This window comes from Cynocephalus volans, chromosome 4 (genome assembly GCF_027409185.1).
Source record: "Cynocephalus volans isolate mCynVol1 chromosome 4, mCynVol1.pri, whole genome shotgun sequence".
Taxonomy (NCBI): Eukaryota; Metazoa; Chordata; class Mammalia; order Dermoptera; family Cynocephalidae; genus Cynocephalus; species Cynocephalus volans.
In genome coordinates, this window is record NC_084463.1 from 118,258,962 (window position 1) to 118,276,621 (window position 17,660).

The following is a 17,660-nucleotide window of genomic DNA, read 5'->3' on the forward strand; positions in this document are numbered from 1 at the left end:
TAATTAAAGCCATATATGATAAACCCCCGGCCAATATCATCCTGAATGGGGAAAAGCTGAAAGCTTTTCATTTAAGAACAGGAACTAGACAAGGATGCCCACTCTCACCACTCCTATTCAATATAGTGTGGAAGTACTAGCCAGAGCAATCAGAGAAGAGAAGGAAATAAAGAGCATCCAGATTGGAAAACATGAAGTCAAACTGTCCCTGTTTGTAGATGACATGATCCTATATATCAAACAGCCAAAACCTCTACAAAAAAACTCTTGGAGTTGATAAATGATTTCAGCAAAGTAGCAGGATACAAAATCAACACACAAAAATCAGTAGCATTTCTATTCTCCAATAGTGAACATGCAGAAAGAGAAATCAAGAAAGCCTGCCCATTTACAATAGCCACCAAAAAAATAAAATACTTAGGAATTGAGTTAACCAAGGATGTGAAAAATCTCTATAATGAGAACTACAAACCACTGCTGAGAGAAATTAAAGAGGACACAAGAAGATGGAAAGATATCCCATGCTCTTGGATTGGAAGAATCAACACAGTGAAAATGTCCATACTACCCAAAGTGATATACAAATTCAATGCAATCCCCATCGAAATTCCAATGACATTTTTCTCAGAAATGGAAAGAACTATCCAGACATTTATATGGAATAACAAAAGACCACACATAGCCAAAGCAATGCTGAGCAAAAAAAAATAAAGCTGGAGGCATAACACTACCTGACTTTAAACTATACTACAAAGCTATAATAACCAAAACAGTATGGTACTGGCCTAAAAACAGACACACTGATCAATGGAATAGAATAGAGAATCCAGAAATTAACCCACATACCTACAGCCATCTTGTCTTTGACAAAGGCACCAAGCCTATACACTGGGGAAGAGACTGCCTCTTCAGCAAATGGTTCTGGGAGAACTATATATCAATATGCAGGAGAATGAAACTAGACCCATATCTTTCACCATACACTAAAGTCAACTCAAAATGGATTAAAGAATTAAATATACACCCTGAAACAATAAAACTTCTTAAGGAAAACATAGGAGAAACACTTCAGGAAATCGGACTGGACACAGACTTCATGAATACGACCCCAAAAGCACGGGCAACCAAAGGAAAAATAAACAAATGGGATTATATCAAACTAAAGAGCTTCTGCACAGCAAAAGAAACAATTAACAGAGTTAAAAGACAACCAACAGAGTGGGAGAAAATATATCCTAGGTATACATCTGACAAAGGATTAATATCCAGAATATACAAGGAACTCAAACAACTTTACAAGGAAAAACAAGCAACCCAATTAAAAAATGGGCAAAAGAGGTAAATAGGCATTTCTCTAAGGAAGACATACAAATGGCCAACAGACATGAAAAAATTCTCAACATCACTCAGCATTCAGGAAATGCAAACCAAAACCACACTGAGATACCATCTCACCCCAGTTAGGATGGCTAAAATCCAAAAGACTCTGAACGATAAATGCTGGTGAGGTTGCGGAGAAAAAGGAACTCTCATACATTGTTGGTGGGACTGCAAAATGGTGCAGCCTCTACGGAAAATGGTATGGAGGTTCCTCAAACAATTGCAGATAGATCTACCATACGACCCAGCTATCCCACTGTTGGGAATATACCCAGAGGAATGGAAATCATCAAGTAGAAGGTATACCTGTTCCCCAATGTTCATCGCAGCACTCTTTACAATAGCTAAGAGTTGGAACCAGCTCAAATGTCCATCATCGGATGAGTGGATACGGAAAATGTGGTATATCTACACAATGGAATACTACTCAGCTATAAAAAAGAATGAAATACTGCCATTGGCAACGACATGGATGGACCTTGAGAGAATTATATTAAGTGGAACAAGTCAGGCACAGAAAGAGAAATACCACATGTTCTCACTTATTGGTGGGAACTAAAAATAAATAAATAAATTCACACACACAAAAAAAAAACCGGGTGGGGAGAAGACATAACAACTACAATTCCTTGAAGTTGATGTGACAAGCAAACAGATAGGACATTGTTGGGTGGGAGCGGGGAGTGGGAGGAGGGAGGGAGGTTTCGGTAATGGGCCACAATAATCAACCACATTGTATATCGACAAATAAAATATTTTTAAAAATAAATAAACAAATAAAACAAACAAACAAACCAAAATAACCAGGAGGGTGGAGAATGAACTAAGTCTTCCCAAGAGTTAATACAGGGATACTGGTCAGGGTGGCCCTGAGGGTCATTTCCATGCTGTCCAGTAATAACCCTTCTGACTCGATGGATAAGGGAAAGGTCAAAGGACCCCTTAGAGGGCCATCCTACATTGAAAGACAGCCAATCCACCTCACAGAATGCCCTGAGTTTATCAGGAGATAATCTGACACCATAGTCACCAGAAAATCCCTTTTCAAAATTCCTCAGCATACAGTCAAGGGGAATTGGTTTACTAGGTGTTCCTCCCATGTTTTTCTACCTGTGATCGGTGTCGCAACAGACACTATTTCAATTGCTTCATCTGTCTCTGGCCACTCACCTCGTGGTGATATTTCAGCACCTCTCGGCTTTGCTGAGACAGTGTAAATCCCACACCAGGACCTCTCTTGTGAGAGTCACCCTTAGCCATATGAAGTTGCAATGGAACCGTGGATTGGGACTCTGCATTCCAGGACACGTCTCATATCCAGGATACGTCTCAGCCACACACATTCACACACTTTCATTCACCACCTGAAAATTCCAAAAATCCTGACTTGAGGATGTGGTTTCCTCCATGAAACAGAGTTCACCACCCCAAAATTACTGAAATCCTGACCTGACTGGGGAATGTTGTTTCCTCCGTGAAATGGAGTTCTAAGACATTCCCCACTTTGGGAGTTGATCAGGCTCCCCTTCTATTCTCGTGGGTGTAAGAACCTAGTGGGACCTGGGTCCTTACCTTGTCTGATGGGCGGAGCTCCCCTGGTCTGGCTCCTGCGCCTTGGGTTCTATTGTGCTCAGGGTTCGTCCTACAGGTCCCCGTGGTGAGGTCTTTCCCACTCACAGAAAACTCTCCATTGGCACCTGAGTGCGGTCCGCATCATCGGGTGTCCCAGGGCCGAGATTGAGAGACAAGGGAGGCAGTCGAGCTGTCATTTCCACCATCCCAGATGAGTCCCCAGGAAATGTTGCAGTGAGTTACTGTGAACTCGCAGGGAGAGGCGAGAAACACCAAGGTTTAACACAGGAAAACAGAGTTTATTGATATGCTGGCATTGTCTCAGTGGACTCGACTCACAAAGGCTGAGCCCTGAATGAAATGCAGCAGGGCTGTTATTTTTATATTATAGCGTTTCCGCGTTTTTGTAACAGAGCAACAGAAGTGATCTTATGATCTTATGATCTTATGTGGTTATGACTTTGTCTCAGGGTGGAATATTACAAAAACAGAGAAGCAGAAGCAGGATGGTAAAGCTGTTACAGCAGAGTGTGCTAACTGCAGTGTAAAACAAGGCCTGGCTGCAGCTGCAGCTGGGTCTGTATGACATCCAGGTGAGGGTCTTGGTTACATACAGCATAGCAGGGCACAGCCGGGCAAACTTGAGTGCCAAACAGGCAAGACACAGTCAGGTAAGTGCGAGTGCCTCAATATCAAATAGTCATTTTATTATTGTTTTATTAGTTTTTTACCTACCGTTATTCAAGGACCTTTTATATATAGGGAAAATGAGCATGTTACCTCTGAGTTACAAGTGTTTTTTCCTGCTCATAATTTATTTTTTGATTATGGCGGCCTTTGATTATTATTTTTTGATCATATCATGCCAAAAGAATTTTTTATGTTCTTGATTGATCTTTTCTTTAGTGTCTTCTCAAATTTGTGGTATGGTTTGAAAGGCTTTGACCACTTTGAGTTATAAAAGAATTTTCCATAGTTTCTCCAAGTAATATTAATAATATTAATATTTTATTGTTTATTTATAAATATTTAGTACCTTTGGAATTTGTCCTAACTTAATGTATACAGTATATGTTCAACTTTATGTTGTTTTTGATGGCCACCCAGTTGTTCCAATCCCATTCATTGAGTAATCAATCCCTCTTTTACTCACTACTTTGACATGCAACCTAAATCATATAATAAATTTTCATGTGAATTTGGATGTAACTCTGAGACTTTTGTTTCACTGACTAGATTTTTCTATATATGGGTCAGTACTGCACTGTTGTACTTATTGAGGCTTTATTCAATGTATTAATTGCCCTCATTACTCATATTTGGGAATTAGTTGGGGTTCATTTTCTAGTATTTCTTCTACTAGTTTTTTATATGCAGAAATTCTGTTGATTATTTATATAATAATTTGTTGCCCACCCACCTGTCTTAACTATCTCTGTGTCTGTGGTGGTGTTTCAGTTGACGTCTGGGGTGTCCGAGGGTTCCATCACACAGCCTGTCATTCTCTGACACTGGCTTCACTTACTCCTCCAGGCCACTCTTCCTCTTCATGAGACAGTCCATGACTCTATGTTGCTAATCTAAAGGTGAATTTCTCAACTGCTGGGCAGAGTCTGACACTACTAATCAACAACTCCATCACTTGGGATTCTAGAACAGCATACTTTCCTAGTTTTCCTGCTTCTCCAACAGCTGCTTCTACTCAGTCTGTTCGGCTGGATTCAACTTCTCCAGACGTCTGATGGATGGAGACCCCTGTGCTGAGCCTTCAGACCTCTTTCAGTCTCCACATTCTGAGGGAGCTCCTCCAGGCCCTTGAGCACACGCTCCATATTGGGACACTGAGGGTTTTGTTAGTGGTTGTTGTTTACACTGAATCTCCATCCCCTGAAACAATGCTGAGTCACCATAGGTTTTTTCAGATATTTGCTGAATGAACACGTGGAAGAACATTTGTGAATGTTTTAAATATTTTGCAAACCAATGACAGGCTTACAAACAATAAGTAGCTCAATTTGGCTGCAGCATGAGGCACTTGAATTGAAGTCATAGGAAATAAGACTAGAAAGATTAGATATTGCATTAGCCAGGGTTCTCCAGAGACACAGAACCGATATGATATGTATTTGTTTATTTATCAAAAGGAATTGGCTCAGGAGGTTATGAAGGCTGACAAGATCCATGATTTGCCATCTGCAAACTGGAGAACCAGGAAAGCCAGTGGTGCAATTCACCGAGATACGCAAGGCCTGAGAACCACAGGAACCTATAATGTAAATCCAGTCTGAGGGCAAGAGAAGATGAGGTGAGATGTCTCAGCTCGAGTGAGGCAGGAGAAACGGGGCACATTCCTCCTTCCTCTGCATTTTGTTCTATTCAGATCCTCAAAGGATTGGATGGTGTCCCCCCCACACACACTGAGGAGGGTAATCTGCTCTGTTGAGTCACTGACTCAAATGTTCATCTCATCCAGAAACACCCTCACAGACACTCAAATTGACACATAAAATTCACTATCCAGACAGCATGTCAGCTTCTCTATCTAAACCTTTTCTAACGGAGATGAGTTGGGGGCATGTTGTTTCCTTCTAAGGAAAACAGGGGCATTAATAAAAGGTGTTTTGATGTGTTGGAGCATAAGGATTAGGTGTGATTTTATGAATCATAAATTTCAGGATGAACAAAGCACATTCTTCATTGGATATAAATTTTTATTTTTAAGAAATGTTTTCCAAATTACAGATTCGAAGAGGTGGGAATGATTTGGGCCTTTAGAGACTGAAGAATAAGCTCCTATAATGAAGTTTCATATCAGTGTATAATTTCTAGTAATAATATGCTTACTTTAAAGCCTGCTCTATTTGGTTCTAGAAGCCATTCCTTCTCTTTCCTTCTCTCCCTCTCCTGCCCTCCAAAACCTACAGCTTCAGTACATGTGACAGAAATCTAACTGTGAGCATCCCAGTCTTTGTAAATATGCAAAACTTTATAATCCCTATAATTTTAATATCAGCATTACAGTCTTTTTACAAGTTGGGGTCAATTCTAACTTTCCCACACTGCACCCTAACCTCAGCAGTGCATTGAGCCTGCTCTTACCAGTCTGCCACCACTGTCTCCTTCATCTTGTTTATCTTCCCCATACCTTATTGTGGCAGAGACTCACTTCTTTGAGTCTCAGCCTCAAACCTCCCACACCTCCTCTACCTGCACTTCTGTTAGTGCCTCCTGATGGGAACTGTATGAGACACTTCTGCTGTGACTAGCTCTTCTTTACAGTCACTTTTTCTTCCTCCTTGACAAATAAATTTCCCTGGTAATTATAATTTTATCACTGATCTTCTCCACTTGAGTCCTCCTCCATTCCTTCTTCAGAGAAAAGGGTTATGCCAGTTATCAATTTACTTACTTTGAGCTCCACAGGCAACTTCTTTGCCCTGTTTGTGATACTGGAGCTGAACCCTGTAACATTTCTCCTGTGCAGGCTGGGCTCAATGTTAATCTTTGTCCATAGAGGGCGCTGGAGGGACAAGCAGGGAAGAAAGACTTCTCTTCCTGGTCCTGTGTGCTTTACTCCCATCTGGCTCTCTTGTGCAGGATGCCCAGTGGCACTCACCCCAGAGAGTTTCAGTGGCATCCCAAGGATGAGACAGTTTCCCAACAGTTTCTGAAGCACCTAAGCTGGATTTCCAAGGGGCTTAGCAGCATCTCACTTCTCTCTTTTTTTTTTTTTTTTTAAATAGCCTGATAATTTATTTTCTAACTTTTCTATTGCAACATATAGCACACACACAGAAAAGTACAGAAAATACTACAGACAAATTATAAACAACAGAAATTTTTTTCTCACTTTTCTGGAGACTGGGAAGTCCAAGATTAAGGTGCAGACAATTTTAGTTGCTGGTGAGAGTCCCCTTTCTGGCTTGCAGATGGCCACCTTCTCAGTGTGTGCTCACATGGTGGAGAGAGAATGAGCTCTCTGGTGTCTCCTTGTATAAAGCACATATTGAATCAGACCTCCACTCTTATAGCCTCATTTAATCTTAGTTACTTTCTTATTCCAAATGCAACTACAGTGGGGAATAGGGCTTCAGCATATGAATTTTGAATTTGGGGGGATACAATTCAGTCCAGAGCACTGCCTTTTCCACAGCTGGCTTCCCAGGGAGTTCAGCAGCATCCTATCTCCTGCCCCCATGTGGGCTGCTGCCAGGTGAGTTTGCAGAAACCCAGCTTCATTCCCAGAGTTCAGTTGCACCCTGGGCAGCTCCCTACCAAGTTTCATAGGCACTTCCATGGAGCTCCTGTTTGTCAGCTTTGGCTTGTGGCACCCAGCAAACATTACATGCCATACAATGGGTACAGATTTTCCAATAATATCGAAATCTCAACCTTGAGGACAGTCCATTCTCAAATTTGTTCCTTCTTGTATTCTTTCCCTTGGTAGTCAATCCTGTTACCAGCTAATAATTCTCTGCATGAAAATTTCCCTTTTTAAATTATTGCTGGGTTTCTGCCTCATGCCTAGACCCTGACTGAAAAAAGGGGTCTTTTCTATCCTGCTCTCTCTTACTGCAAGCACTTCCACTGTTTTGATCCAATTAAGGTGCAGAAGCTGTCAGGAAACATTCATGAGCGGGGTGGCATTACATCTTCGTTTAGCCTTGATATAAGGCAATAAAAAAAGATTAAAGGGAAGCTATTTTGAAGGCATCTCTTAGGTGAAATGGACAGAAATTTGTTAATAACTGGATCTGTAGGTCTTGCTGAGAAAGAGGCAGAAGGTTAAGATGGCAGCGTGTGGGACAGAATTCCATGGTGCAATCCTCCCATGTCTGCACTGCCTGCCCCAGAGACAGTGACAATAGAGGAATTAAGACCCTGGGGAGCAGAGAAGGTGACAGAACACAGCTGACAGGGAGTGAGAAAGCCTGGACATGAAAGGGCCTGGAAATAGCAACAAAGAAACCAGATGGTCCTGGAGAGAGGAGCAGGTCTGATTCTGGGATGGGACGCTGCAGGTGTCCACACTGTGTGACTGTGAGATTGTCTCCCCTACACACAAACACACAGGCAAGGCTCCACCTCCACGTTGGTGTTCATTGATCACCCCTTTGTACGAAACAGCCAGGGCTCACCACAAAGAATGACACAGTTTCAACAATTTCAATCTCTCAAGCATTTATTAGACACTTCTTGTGTGCCCTCTACCAGCATCTCTGCACACAGAACTCAGTAACTTTGTGTCCATCACCTCAGTGATCACAGTCGGGTGATTTAAGAGCAGAGGGAAGAGGAAGCTCAGTACTTATCAGGCAGGCCGGCAGGTCTGAAGTGATTGGGGTTTCTGCCACTCCGGCCCCATTCGTTGGCAGCCTGGTCAGCCAATGTATCCTCTGCTCCATGGCCTGTTAGTCTCTGAATGTTCTCTCTGGCATCACTGTAATTGAGGGAGGCAGGGAGGAGATTAATCACCAGGCTGATGAGCAACAATCCACACTCCCAATTTTCTCCTTTCCGGGACATGGCTATGAGAGGAGCTCAGGAAGACCAAGGAAGGAGGGGCTAAAATATTGACCCTACCTGGGCACAGCCCTATTCAGCCCAGGCTGGTCTCCCTTATGCTGGATGAACAGCACCCAGAGAGGAGGGGTTGAGAATCACTCATTCCCACCAGCCACTCAGACCCCACAAGAAGTAGAGAAGGAGAGTGGGCAAGTGCAGGAAGGGCCACCGCCTCTACAGGAAACTGCCCTGCAAGGAAGCTTGCCCCCTCCTGACTGTCCCAGGCAGTGAAGCTCTGCTCACCCGTCCTTGACATCCCCAAGAATCTGCATTACCTGATCACTTTAGCAGCCCATTTACCCCCAGGTCCCCGCTTGGCAGCGTCATAGTTCCCCCGAGCATGGAAGTATTTATCTGCATTTATGTAATTGGCTTCCTTCATGTCAGAGTAGGCTCTCCACATGTCCCAAGCCCCTGGAAAGGAGAGGAAAAGGCAAAAGTGATATCATCTGAACACAGAGACTCTGACAGCACCTTAGAGAGGAACCAAAGGATGAAAAACCGTCTACTGACTTCAAGACTGCAGCCTGTGATCATAGCGCTCTTGGATACCATGGGTGAGAAGGACATTCCTTATCCTATTTGGCTTCTTCAAGTAACCCGAACGAGGGTCATTTAAATGGGACACACCTCTGTTGCCTGCCTGGGCACTGTGGTGCTATGAGCTAAGTAGGGCTCTATGTTATATGTTTAAAGGAGAGAAAGGAGGTATCCCTAGAGAACAGGATTTGTCAACTATAGCATTATTGAAATATTGGGCCAGATAATTCTTTGTTGTTCTGGAATGTCCTGAGCACTGCAAGATGTTTACCAGTATCCCTGGTCTCTACCCACTGGATGTTGGCAGCACATTCCCTCAGTGCGACAGCCAAGAACATCTCCAGATATTGCCAAACGTCCCCTGGGCCACCACATTTCCCCTGGACAAGAATCGCTATTACACAATTAACCTACATATGATAAGATCCAGGACATTACAGGAGTGAGGTGGTGACATGGAAGACAGATTCTTAGAAAGGCTGAAGAGATACAGCACTCTGCCCTGATTCCTAAGATAAAAGTATTCTCACAGACTGAGTGCACATAGTTGTGACTTGAGAGCCTCTGACCATTAGGGACATAGGTGTCCCTAAGACCTTTCTAAATAGGCTGGACTGATGCTGAGAGTTGCTGAGGAAGTGCTAGAGCTGGGATTCTCATTCGTGGCTGCACATGCTGCTCACCTGGGGAGATACTGAAAGTCCCAATACTCAGGCCACACCCCTGGCCAATTTTCCCAGATGATCTGTTGAGCTGGAGGGAGGGGGTAGTCGTCATGGGTAGTATTTAATGTCCTCATGCTGACTCCAAGACTGATAACCATGGAGTTTTAGGAAGTGGTGAGCACACACGTCTACCTGGAAGGGCTGCGTCCTCATGTGCACCTGGGCTCAAACCTCTGCTCTGCCTCCTGCTGTATTGTCTGTTTAAAGAAAAGCTCCCAAAACACCTGGCACATTCCTCCACATAGGGCAACAAAACCTAGGAGAGTGGCTCCAATCCTTAAGAGTACTCACAGTGAACTCATCATCCATCAGCCTTACCTTGACCAGCCTCACGAAGGAATGAAAGCAAGCCGTGGGCTCCCAGGAGCAAAGAGCAGAAAATCAGGCCAGTGAGAAGCTTCATCCTGCTGAAATGAGAGTGGAAGGTTAGGAAGACACAAACAAGACTGGCAGTTCCCCTTCAGGTATAAAAGACATAAAAGAGAGCCTGGTTGTTATTTCCATTAGTTCTAATCAGACTTTCAGTGTTTCATCCAGGAAACCTTGCAATAGGACCTCATTCAGAGCCACAAGCACTAAATTCTGCACCCACCAGCCCTGCACCCAAGATTGTAAAAGAGGATACCAAGGTGGCAACAATGAAAAAGAGGGGGTTTAGGACCAGATTGTCACTCCCTAAAGTAGCCTGAAAGGCACCAACAGCCCTCTGCCATGCATTCGCTCTGTCCAGAGCAGACCTCACACAGATTAATACAAAGCAGCATAATTATTTTTAAAGGAAATTTTTGAGAGTAAGTCTTTCCCAAATATAGTTGGGAAAGAGAAAACAAGTAAATTAAACAAAAAAAAAAAAAAAAAAGAAAAGAAAGAAAGAAAGAAAAGAAAAACATCACTCCTTGGAGTAGTTCCTCACCTGATTTCTGGTGGAGCAGAGCTGCTGGTCCCTGCCTGCCAGGGAGAGCGGCTGGTATTTATACTGAGCCTTCCCTACTGGCATCTTGGGAAGGGCAGAAAAGCCAGACCTGGTGCCTGGGGAAAGTCCCTGCAGGTCATATCCCTAGAAAACTGCAAGAGAAAACTTACTGGAAAGCATTGTTTTCTTAACCACAGGTCACTTTCCTAATTGTGCAACCTGAAGAAACAAGGTAGGTTTGCTCTGCCTTGGCAGCCGTTGGTCAGGAGCTCAGCTCAGCTCATCACGGCTGGGGGAGCTGAGGCTGGGAGAGGAAAGCTGGGAGCCGTGATGGCAGGGCCAGGGCTGCTGGGAGGTGTGGATGGAGGATGCTGTTGTAAATGTCTAAAGACAGACTGAAGTGAAAAACTCATTATCTTCCTGTAACCAAGTGAAGTTTATTGTTGCTCCTTCTCTTTGCTGCATTTTATTTGGACTAGCCAGCAAGTATCACTGTTTTTTAAACTCTCAATTACCTGATTGTTCAGCCAACTGTTAAGTTGTCATTATTTGCTAATATAAATGAGAAATAGACTCTCTAACTCTCAAATTCGTGTTTTGAATAATGTCTAGCATATGGGAGAAGAGAGATATGCCAAGATTTTCTTCTGACTTTACAAAGACACCTTATATGTGCTTAAAACATGTGGGAAGAAAAAAGGTCAATTAAGTCCATGACAGCATTATTACCAGGGCAGCATTTCATCAGTGAAGACAAACAATAGACTTCAGTTTTGGAAGTTAAAGTACAAGAAATGCAAACAATCTCTAAAGTTCAGTTGCCTTATAGGACTATTTTATTTAAATACCTTTTCCTTTTTTTATTAGTTATGAATATTCATGAGATACAAAGCTGATTGTCACCACTCGTGCCCAAGAAGTGATGGCCAGATCCATACTGGCATCATGCCCATTACCACAAATTATGATTGTACCCTGTGTCCCCCACCCGATAATCCCTGACCTCCCCCCCCATTCCCTTTTCTCCCACTCCTCTTTGTATCCCTAGTTGTGCTCTCTCCATCTGGAAGTCAATATACCACTGTGGTCTTTCTTTCCTTCCTTCTTTCTCTCTTAGCTCTCACTTATGAGTGCGTACATACAGTTTTTATCCCTCTGTGCTTTGCTTATTTCACTCAAATATGTTTCTCCAAGCTCATCCATGTTGTTGCAAATGGGAGAATTTCATTGTTTTTTATGACAGAGTAGTATTCCATGTGTGTATATACCACAGTTTCCTTATCCAATCGTCCATCAATTGACATTTAGGTTGGTTCCATGTCTTGCCTATTGTAAACAGAGCTGTGATGAACATGGCAGTGAACCAAGGGTCAATTTAAATATAAATTAACAATAGAAACCTCATCTGTCTTGTCACCCTTTCATAAATCATGTCCCTCACACTATCTGGTATACAACAGGCGCTCATTCATCACTGCATTCATTCTACAAGTACCCACTGCAATCTTCCAATGTGCAAGCACCCTTCCTTGTGCTGGGATGTCTCTAGCTTCATGGTGCTTATGTTGTGGTGATCGGTTAATAAATATACAGCACAAATAGCAACATCCCTCATTATCAAAATCTAATCCATTCCTGACAGTATGTTGGGTAGCAATTGTTCTTTGACGGTCAAGGGTATCAACATTTTGAATACCAACTGTTTTCATTATTTTACCAGAGAAAAAAACAACAATCACTTCTTAGCCAATTTTCACAAATATTATCAAAACCATTTGGACATCTATTTAACAACCTGCTGAGATTATCTGCACAATATAAAACAATCAAAACACCAATTACCTAATTATTAAATAATTAATGAGCCCATTAGTGGATGCTTGGTATGCAACCCACAAGAACACTCCAGAGAGTTGGACACAAATTCTATTTCTTTCTATACTTCAACAAATATGTTTCGTAAATAAAAAACAATGAAAAATATGTTCAAGACAATGAATGAAAACAATTTTGTTTAATAAGGTATAAAGGAATTTTCGTGATGGAATAAGTCAAATAATATGTATCTAACATTTGTCTATGTGCAAATTCAGGGAACTAGGTGACAGTCTTCTCTACTTGGCAGTGGAAATTCTGCGTCCAGATGGCTGTGAACATGGTCTGAAGCTGTAGATGATGTAATTACTGGAGCGCGCGCACACACACACACACACACGCACGCACACACATCATGGGCGTCTGCTTTGGTTGCCTTTAAGAGTACTATCAATTACTCCAGTTCTGATAATATGAAATTGTTTCTGCATTACACTTTTGAGTGGATGTTGGTGTTTACACCTTGATCACTCACTAGTGATAGGAGTCACTATTGTCTGCATAACGTAAACAGACGTGGAGGGCTGGCCTTAGGTTGTGCTATGGACAGGTCACCCCCAGTAACAGGAGAGAAGGCAGAGTATTGAGGAATAAACGCAGGCAGGTCAGTGGATGTGGTGGTGGAAGGCCTTGGAAGTTTGCTTCTGACTGCTTCTATTTCTCAGGGAAACAGGAAGCAAAGTCATCAACTGAGAAGAGGATGAAGAGGTGTCAGAAGTTTCAGTAGAGAAGAGAAGTGAAAAACGGTCATCTAGGAGAGCAGGAAAGTGAATGAGCTTGAGAACGGTAGTCGGACTGCAGGGCAGCTCAAGGTTAATGATCGTGAATTTAAAATGAGACCAGTCACCGTACTTGTGTATGTCTCTATGACCACATTCAGCTGCCAAGGTGCTGACTTGTAGTAAGTGGGGAAGTGGATGTCACTGCTCAATAAGTACTTGTTGAATTGGTTCTTTTTGTTTACTTTTACTTTTTATTTTTTATTAGCATATTCATTGTTACCAATCATACTTGCTCTTTACGCTCTTATCCAATCTCTCCCCTTCCCTACCATCTCCCCGCTCTAATAACCATAGATTTGTTCTCTCCATCTGATAGATTAACTCTTCCTCTGTTGGTTTGTTATCTAGATGATCTGTCCAGTACTGAGACAGGTGTGATCAAGTCCTCCCTATTATCATAAATTAGATGCTTCTTCTATTTCTCTGGAGTGTGATTTGTGGAGAGAGAGGACCCCCCCACACAGTGGTGCCCCTCCCTGTGTCAATGAAGGTGAGAGTCTGGCGTGCCAGCCATCTGCACAGTGGCTGTGACTGCTGCCATAGAGACTAGTCACTTTGGCAGAAGCTAAATTACAGTGGCTATGGAGGACTAGCCGTGTGAAAATGGTGTTTTTGGCGTGCTCCTTACCTGGTTGTGGTTGGGTTCAGCTTCCCCTGGATCCATCCCTCAGGACCCTGGCAGGGCCTGGGACAGAGGCAGCATCTTGCCTAGTTGTGACTGGGTTTGGCTTCACCCAGGTCCAGGCCTCAGGGCCCCAGCTGGGCCCCGCGTTGTGGAATTATTGAATGAATGAATAAATACACGCAAAGGTCAAAGGAGTATTCATTTAAAGAGCAGGGGCTGTAGTGTATAGGAGGAAAGTTAACAAACAGAAAGTGAACAAGGGTAAAATACAGAGCATAACGTATACTTCAAAGTCCAAGGGTACCCAGGACAATTGGGGACGGGGTTGCCCACAGAGTAACAGGACATGATCCTTCTCTAAGAAAGGAAGAAAAGCAGAAAGAACAAAGAAGATGTATAGAGAACCTGAGGAAAACCAGGACCCTTGCCTTTTACCTGTCATAGGACAAATCACTCTCTACTAGTTTGAATTTCTGACTTTGGCCCCAGACCACATAAAACACAGGGGTAGGAATGTTGTTCGGCTTATTGATAATCAGTTGTGTCTCTAACACCTAACAGAGCACCCCAATTATAACAGATTTTCGGTAATTTTTATTGACTGAATGAGTCAACGCATGAATGAAGTAGGAGGAGAAGTAATCTGCATAGACTGGAGGTTAAGAAGAATGGAAGAGCTTTGAAACAGTGATGTGTAGTGTTAGGCATTTAGAAATGAACACGGACAATATTAATATGCAGTAAAACCTCAGCCTACTTGAAAGGGTTGAATTTACTGTTAAAAATTATATCCAGAAAGCAAACACTTATCCCCACCTCTACCCATTCCACCCTGTTTGTATGCATCATGAGCTGGGATGTTACGACTTCCTGACTGGCTTCCACCTTCCCCCCACCTTGTCCCCAACTAGTCTCTTCTCAACGTAACAACCAGACTATTTAAAACACAAGACAGCTGCTGTCACTCTCTGCTCAAAACCCCCCAGAGGATCCCAGTTTCACTTGTGGTTGAAGCCAAAGTCCTTTCAATGACTTCCAGGCCTACACCCAAACTATCCCATCTCCTGCCACTCCCCCCTCACTTCCAAATTCTCTCCTCTTGCTCATTTTGTTCCAGCCACACTGGTCTCTTTGCTGTTCTTCAAACCCTGTAGGTACATCTCACTCTAGGGGCCTTGGATTAGCTGTTTCTTTCATCTACAAATTCTTTCCCCATATATTTGTATATAAGAGCATTGAGAAGGGAATAACCTGGGATTCCAGGATGCTGGAAGGTTCAACTGTATAGTTACTGTCACTGAGAGTGCTGGCAGTGAATATGTTGGAAAGAGGGCTGTGCGTGAACTGTGGAAATTTCCCATGGAGGTGAGAGAGGCATGGGCAGATTTGTGAACAAATACAATAGAGATGATTTGTCCCCAAATATTACTAATCAGATTGTCTATATCAGAAGCATCTGGTGGGTGTTTTAAGAATGCGGATTCCTGGGCCAGAATCTTAGAGGTTCTGTTTCAGCAAGTTTCGAGTGGTTTTGAAGAATGTTTTTGTTTTAAATCTCCCTGTTTTTGAAATCACTTGTGCAGATAACATTGGTAACACTGGAGAGAAGGTGGTCAAGATTTGTCAGGGACTTAAGAGAAGACACGTCAAAGAGAACTGCAGGTGAAGAATAGAGAGATGGCAACGGGGAGCAGAGAGAATGCAGACCCCTCTGTCCCACTCCATTGCTCAGGAGGAGTGGCAGGAGGCTTCCCGGTAAGGAAGAAAGGAATAAAGTGGAATCAACACAGGAAAGGCAGGATTTCAGTTTTTGTAAGAGGAGAAGGAAACAGACAAGTATAAAAGGGGATTCTCACCATGGAGCCTTCTCCCCAGGGCTTGCTGGAAGGCAACAGTGGAAGGGCAGTTGAGTGTGGGGAGAATTGAGACTGACCCACAGAGAAATTAGCTTATGTGGAGTGAAAGCATAAAACCAATAAGAGGGGTAAAGGAGACAGTGGTTCGGCATACTGGTTAGTGACAGCAGACTAGGACTATTTATCGCTCTAGGACTCAGTGTGGGGTGTATGCTGTGGAGGCTGATACTATCAGCTGGTAGATCTACCCCCCACTACCCAAAGCCCAAGAGGACTGTATTATAAAATGATGTGGTGTCTTTCTGACCTTCTCCCAAAGGTGCTGAATTCTACTATGCACAGGAGTTCTAGAGAGAATGGAGAGACAAGGGAAGAGGGTAGGGAAAGAGTGGTTAGTGAAGGTGGATAAACTATACTCCCAACGCATGTTCAATATGAAAAATGTATGAATAATAAGATTGTTTTTGAAATTCATACACAGCATTCAAACTTGAAAGCAATAGTCCTCATAGGCCAGGTCTTTGTTTTTTGAGATTTGTATTTACTGGAAAGAGGATTCAATTTTTCTCCATAGGAAAAAGAACTTTGTGTATCTATGAATTTATCTTTTATAGAGTCACAACAAATTCATTCTTTCCAATGTGTACACCACATCCCCTAGGCATGACACTCTTTTACTCATTAAGAAAAAAAATCTTTCTTCAAACCACTTTTTTGATGGAGAGAATGCAAATGGCTCAAGGACATCAATTCGGGACACACATAACACCTTGGCAACTTCTCTTCCTACTCCATCTCCTAGTCTCCAAATATTAACAAATGTTCTTTTCTGGGAACTTGTACACCTTGTGAAAAGATAAGGGGTGGTTTATGGTAATTCCAGGTTAGACGATTTCGTTGGGAGAATGCCATCAGTCACAGCAATCTCAGCTTTTGGCAACAAAAACCTGGACTTTGTCCTTATTCCATTTTGCCACACTTATCTCTAACAGAAAGTCCTGTTACAAAACATCAGAATCCATTTCCAGTAGAGCTAGTGACACTGAGTTCCCATCACAGATCCTAAAACCCAGCCACCTGGATATGGATGCAGCGTGGCATAGAAGTTAAGAGCCAGGCCTTGGATTCAGATGGACCTAGTATGACCTCAGCTCTGCCATGCACTGGTACTGTAGAAGAGCACTTGATGACCTGCAGAAGCGTACATAATGTCTTAAGGGACAGAGTACAATAGCATATGATCCCTTTTTTGTTCAAAGACAAATTTCCATAGTGAAACACCACCTAGGATGTTCTACATCAACTTTCCTTTAATTAAAGGCAATTCTCTGTCTAAATGGAGTCTTGCACCACTCTGAATCATAATCAATTTCCATAACCCCAGTAGTGTGTCATCTCTGGTCAGACCTGCTGGGTAGGCATATTCCCCAGAAGCAAGGCCCTACACCTCTCTGAAGCCCCCAGCCTTATTCAGGAGCTTCAGGCTTACCACATTTATACCCAGATGTAGAGAATTCACAGCAAGGAGACCTAATGCCAGCAGATCGCATACAGGAGCTTGGACAGGTGCCACTCATAGAAGGATTGAGGAGAATGATGACTTGAGCTCCTGCTTAATGTACCTCTCCTTCTTGGCATACAGTTGCGTTCCCTTCCCCTCCAGGCCCAGCAAACTTGAAAGAGGCCTGGGATTACTGGGCCTTAGGACCAGTGAAAAGTTTTCAGAGTCAAGGAAGAAATGAGCTATGGCTTGCTGTGGTCCAGCTGGCTACAACATGTCCCAAATCTGTTTCATAATGTCTGCCAGGACTGTGTCTTCTTCCAGCT

The 17,660-nt window shown here is 42.9% G+C and overlaps 1 protein-coding gene across 4 annotated transcripts; it reads right to left on the reverse strand.

The window, feature by feature from the left end:
* Positions 1-429: 429 nt before the first annotated feature.
* On the reverse strand, positions 430-10,185 carry LOC134377197 (serum amyloid A-1 protein-like). 4 transcript variants are annotated; one of them, XM_063095834.1, is made up of 4 exons: positions 10,101-10,185; positions 8,793-8,931; positions 8,164-8,201; positions 430-452 (listed from the first exon to the last, which is right to left on the reverse strand). In XM_063095834.1, the coding sequence occupies exons 1-4, from the start codon at positions 10,183-10,185 to the stop codon at positions 430-432; spliced, it is 285 nt and encodes a 94-aa protein (XP_062951904.1). The 4 variants fall into 4 exon arrangements, with proteins under 4 accessions (XP_062951904.1, XP_062951905.1, XP_062951903.1 ...); XM_063095835.1 differs by lacking the exons at positions 430-452; positions 8,164-8,201 and adding an exon at positions 8,254-8,299; XM_063095833.1 differs by lacking the exons at positions 430-452; positions 8,164-8,201 and adding an exon at positions 8,254-8,383.
* Positions 10,186-17,660: the final 7,475 nt, after the last annotated feature.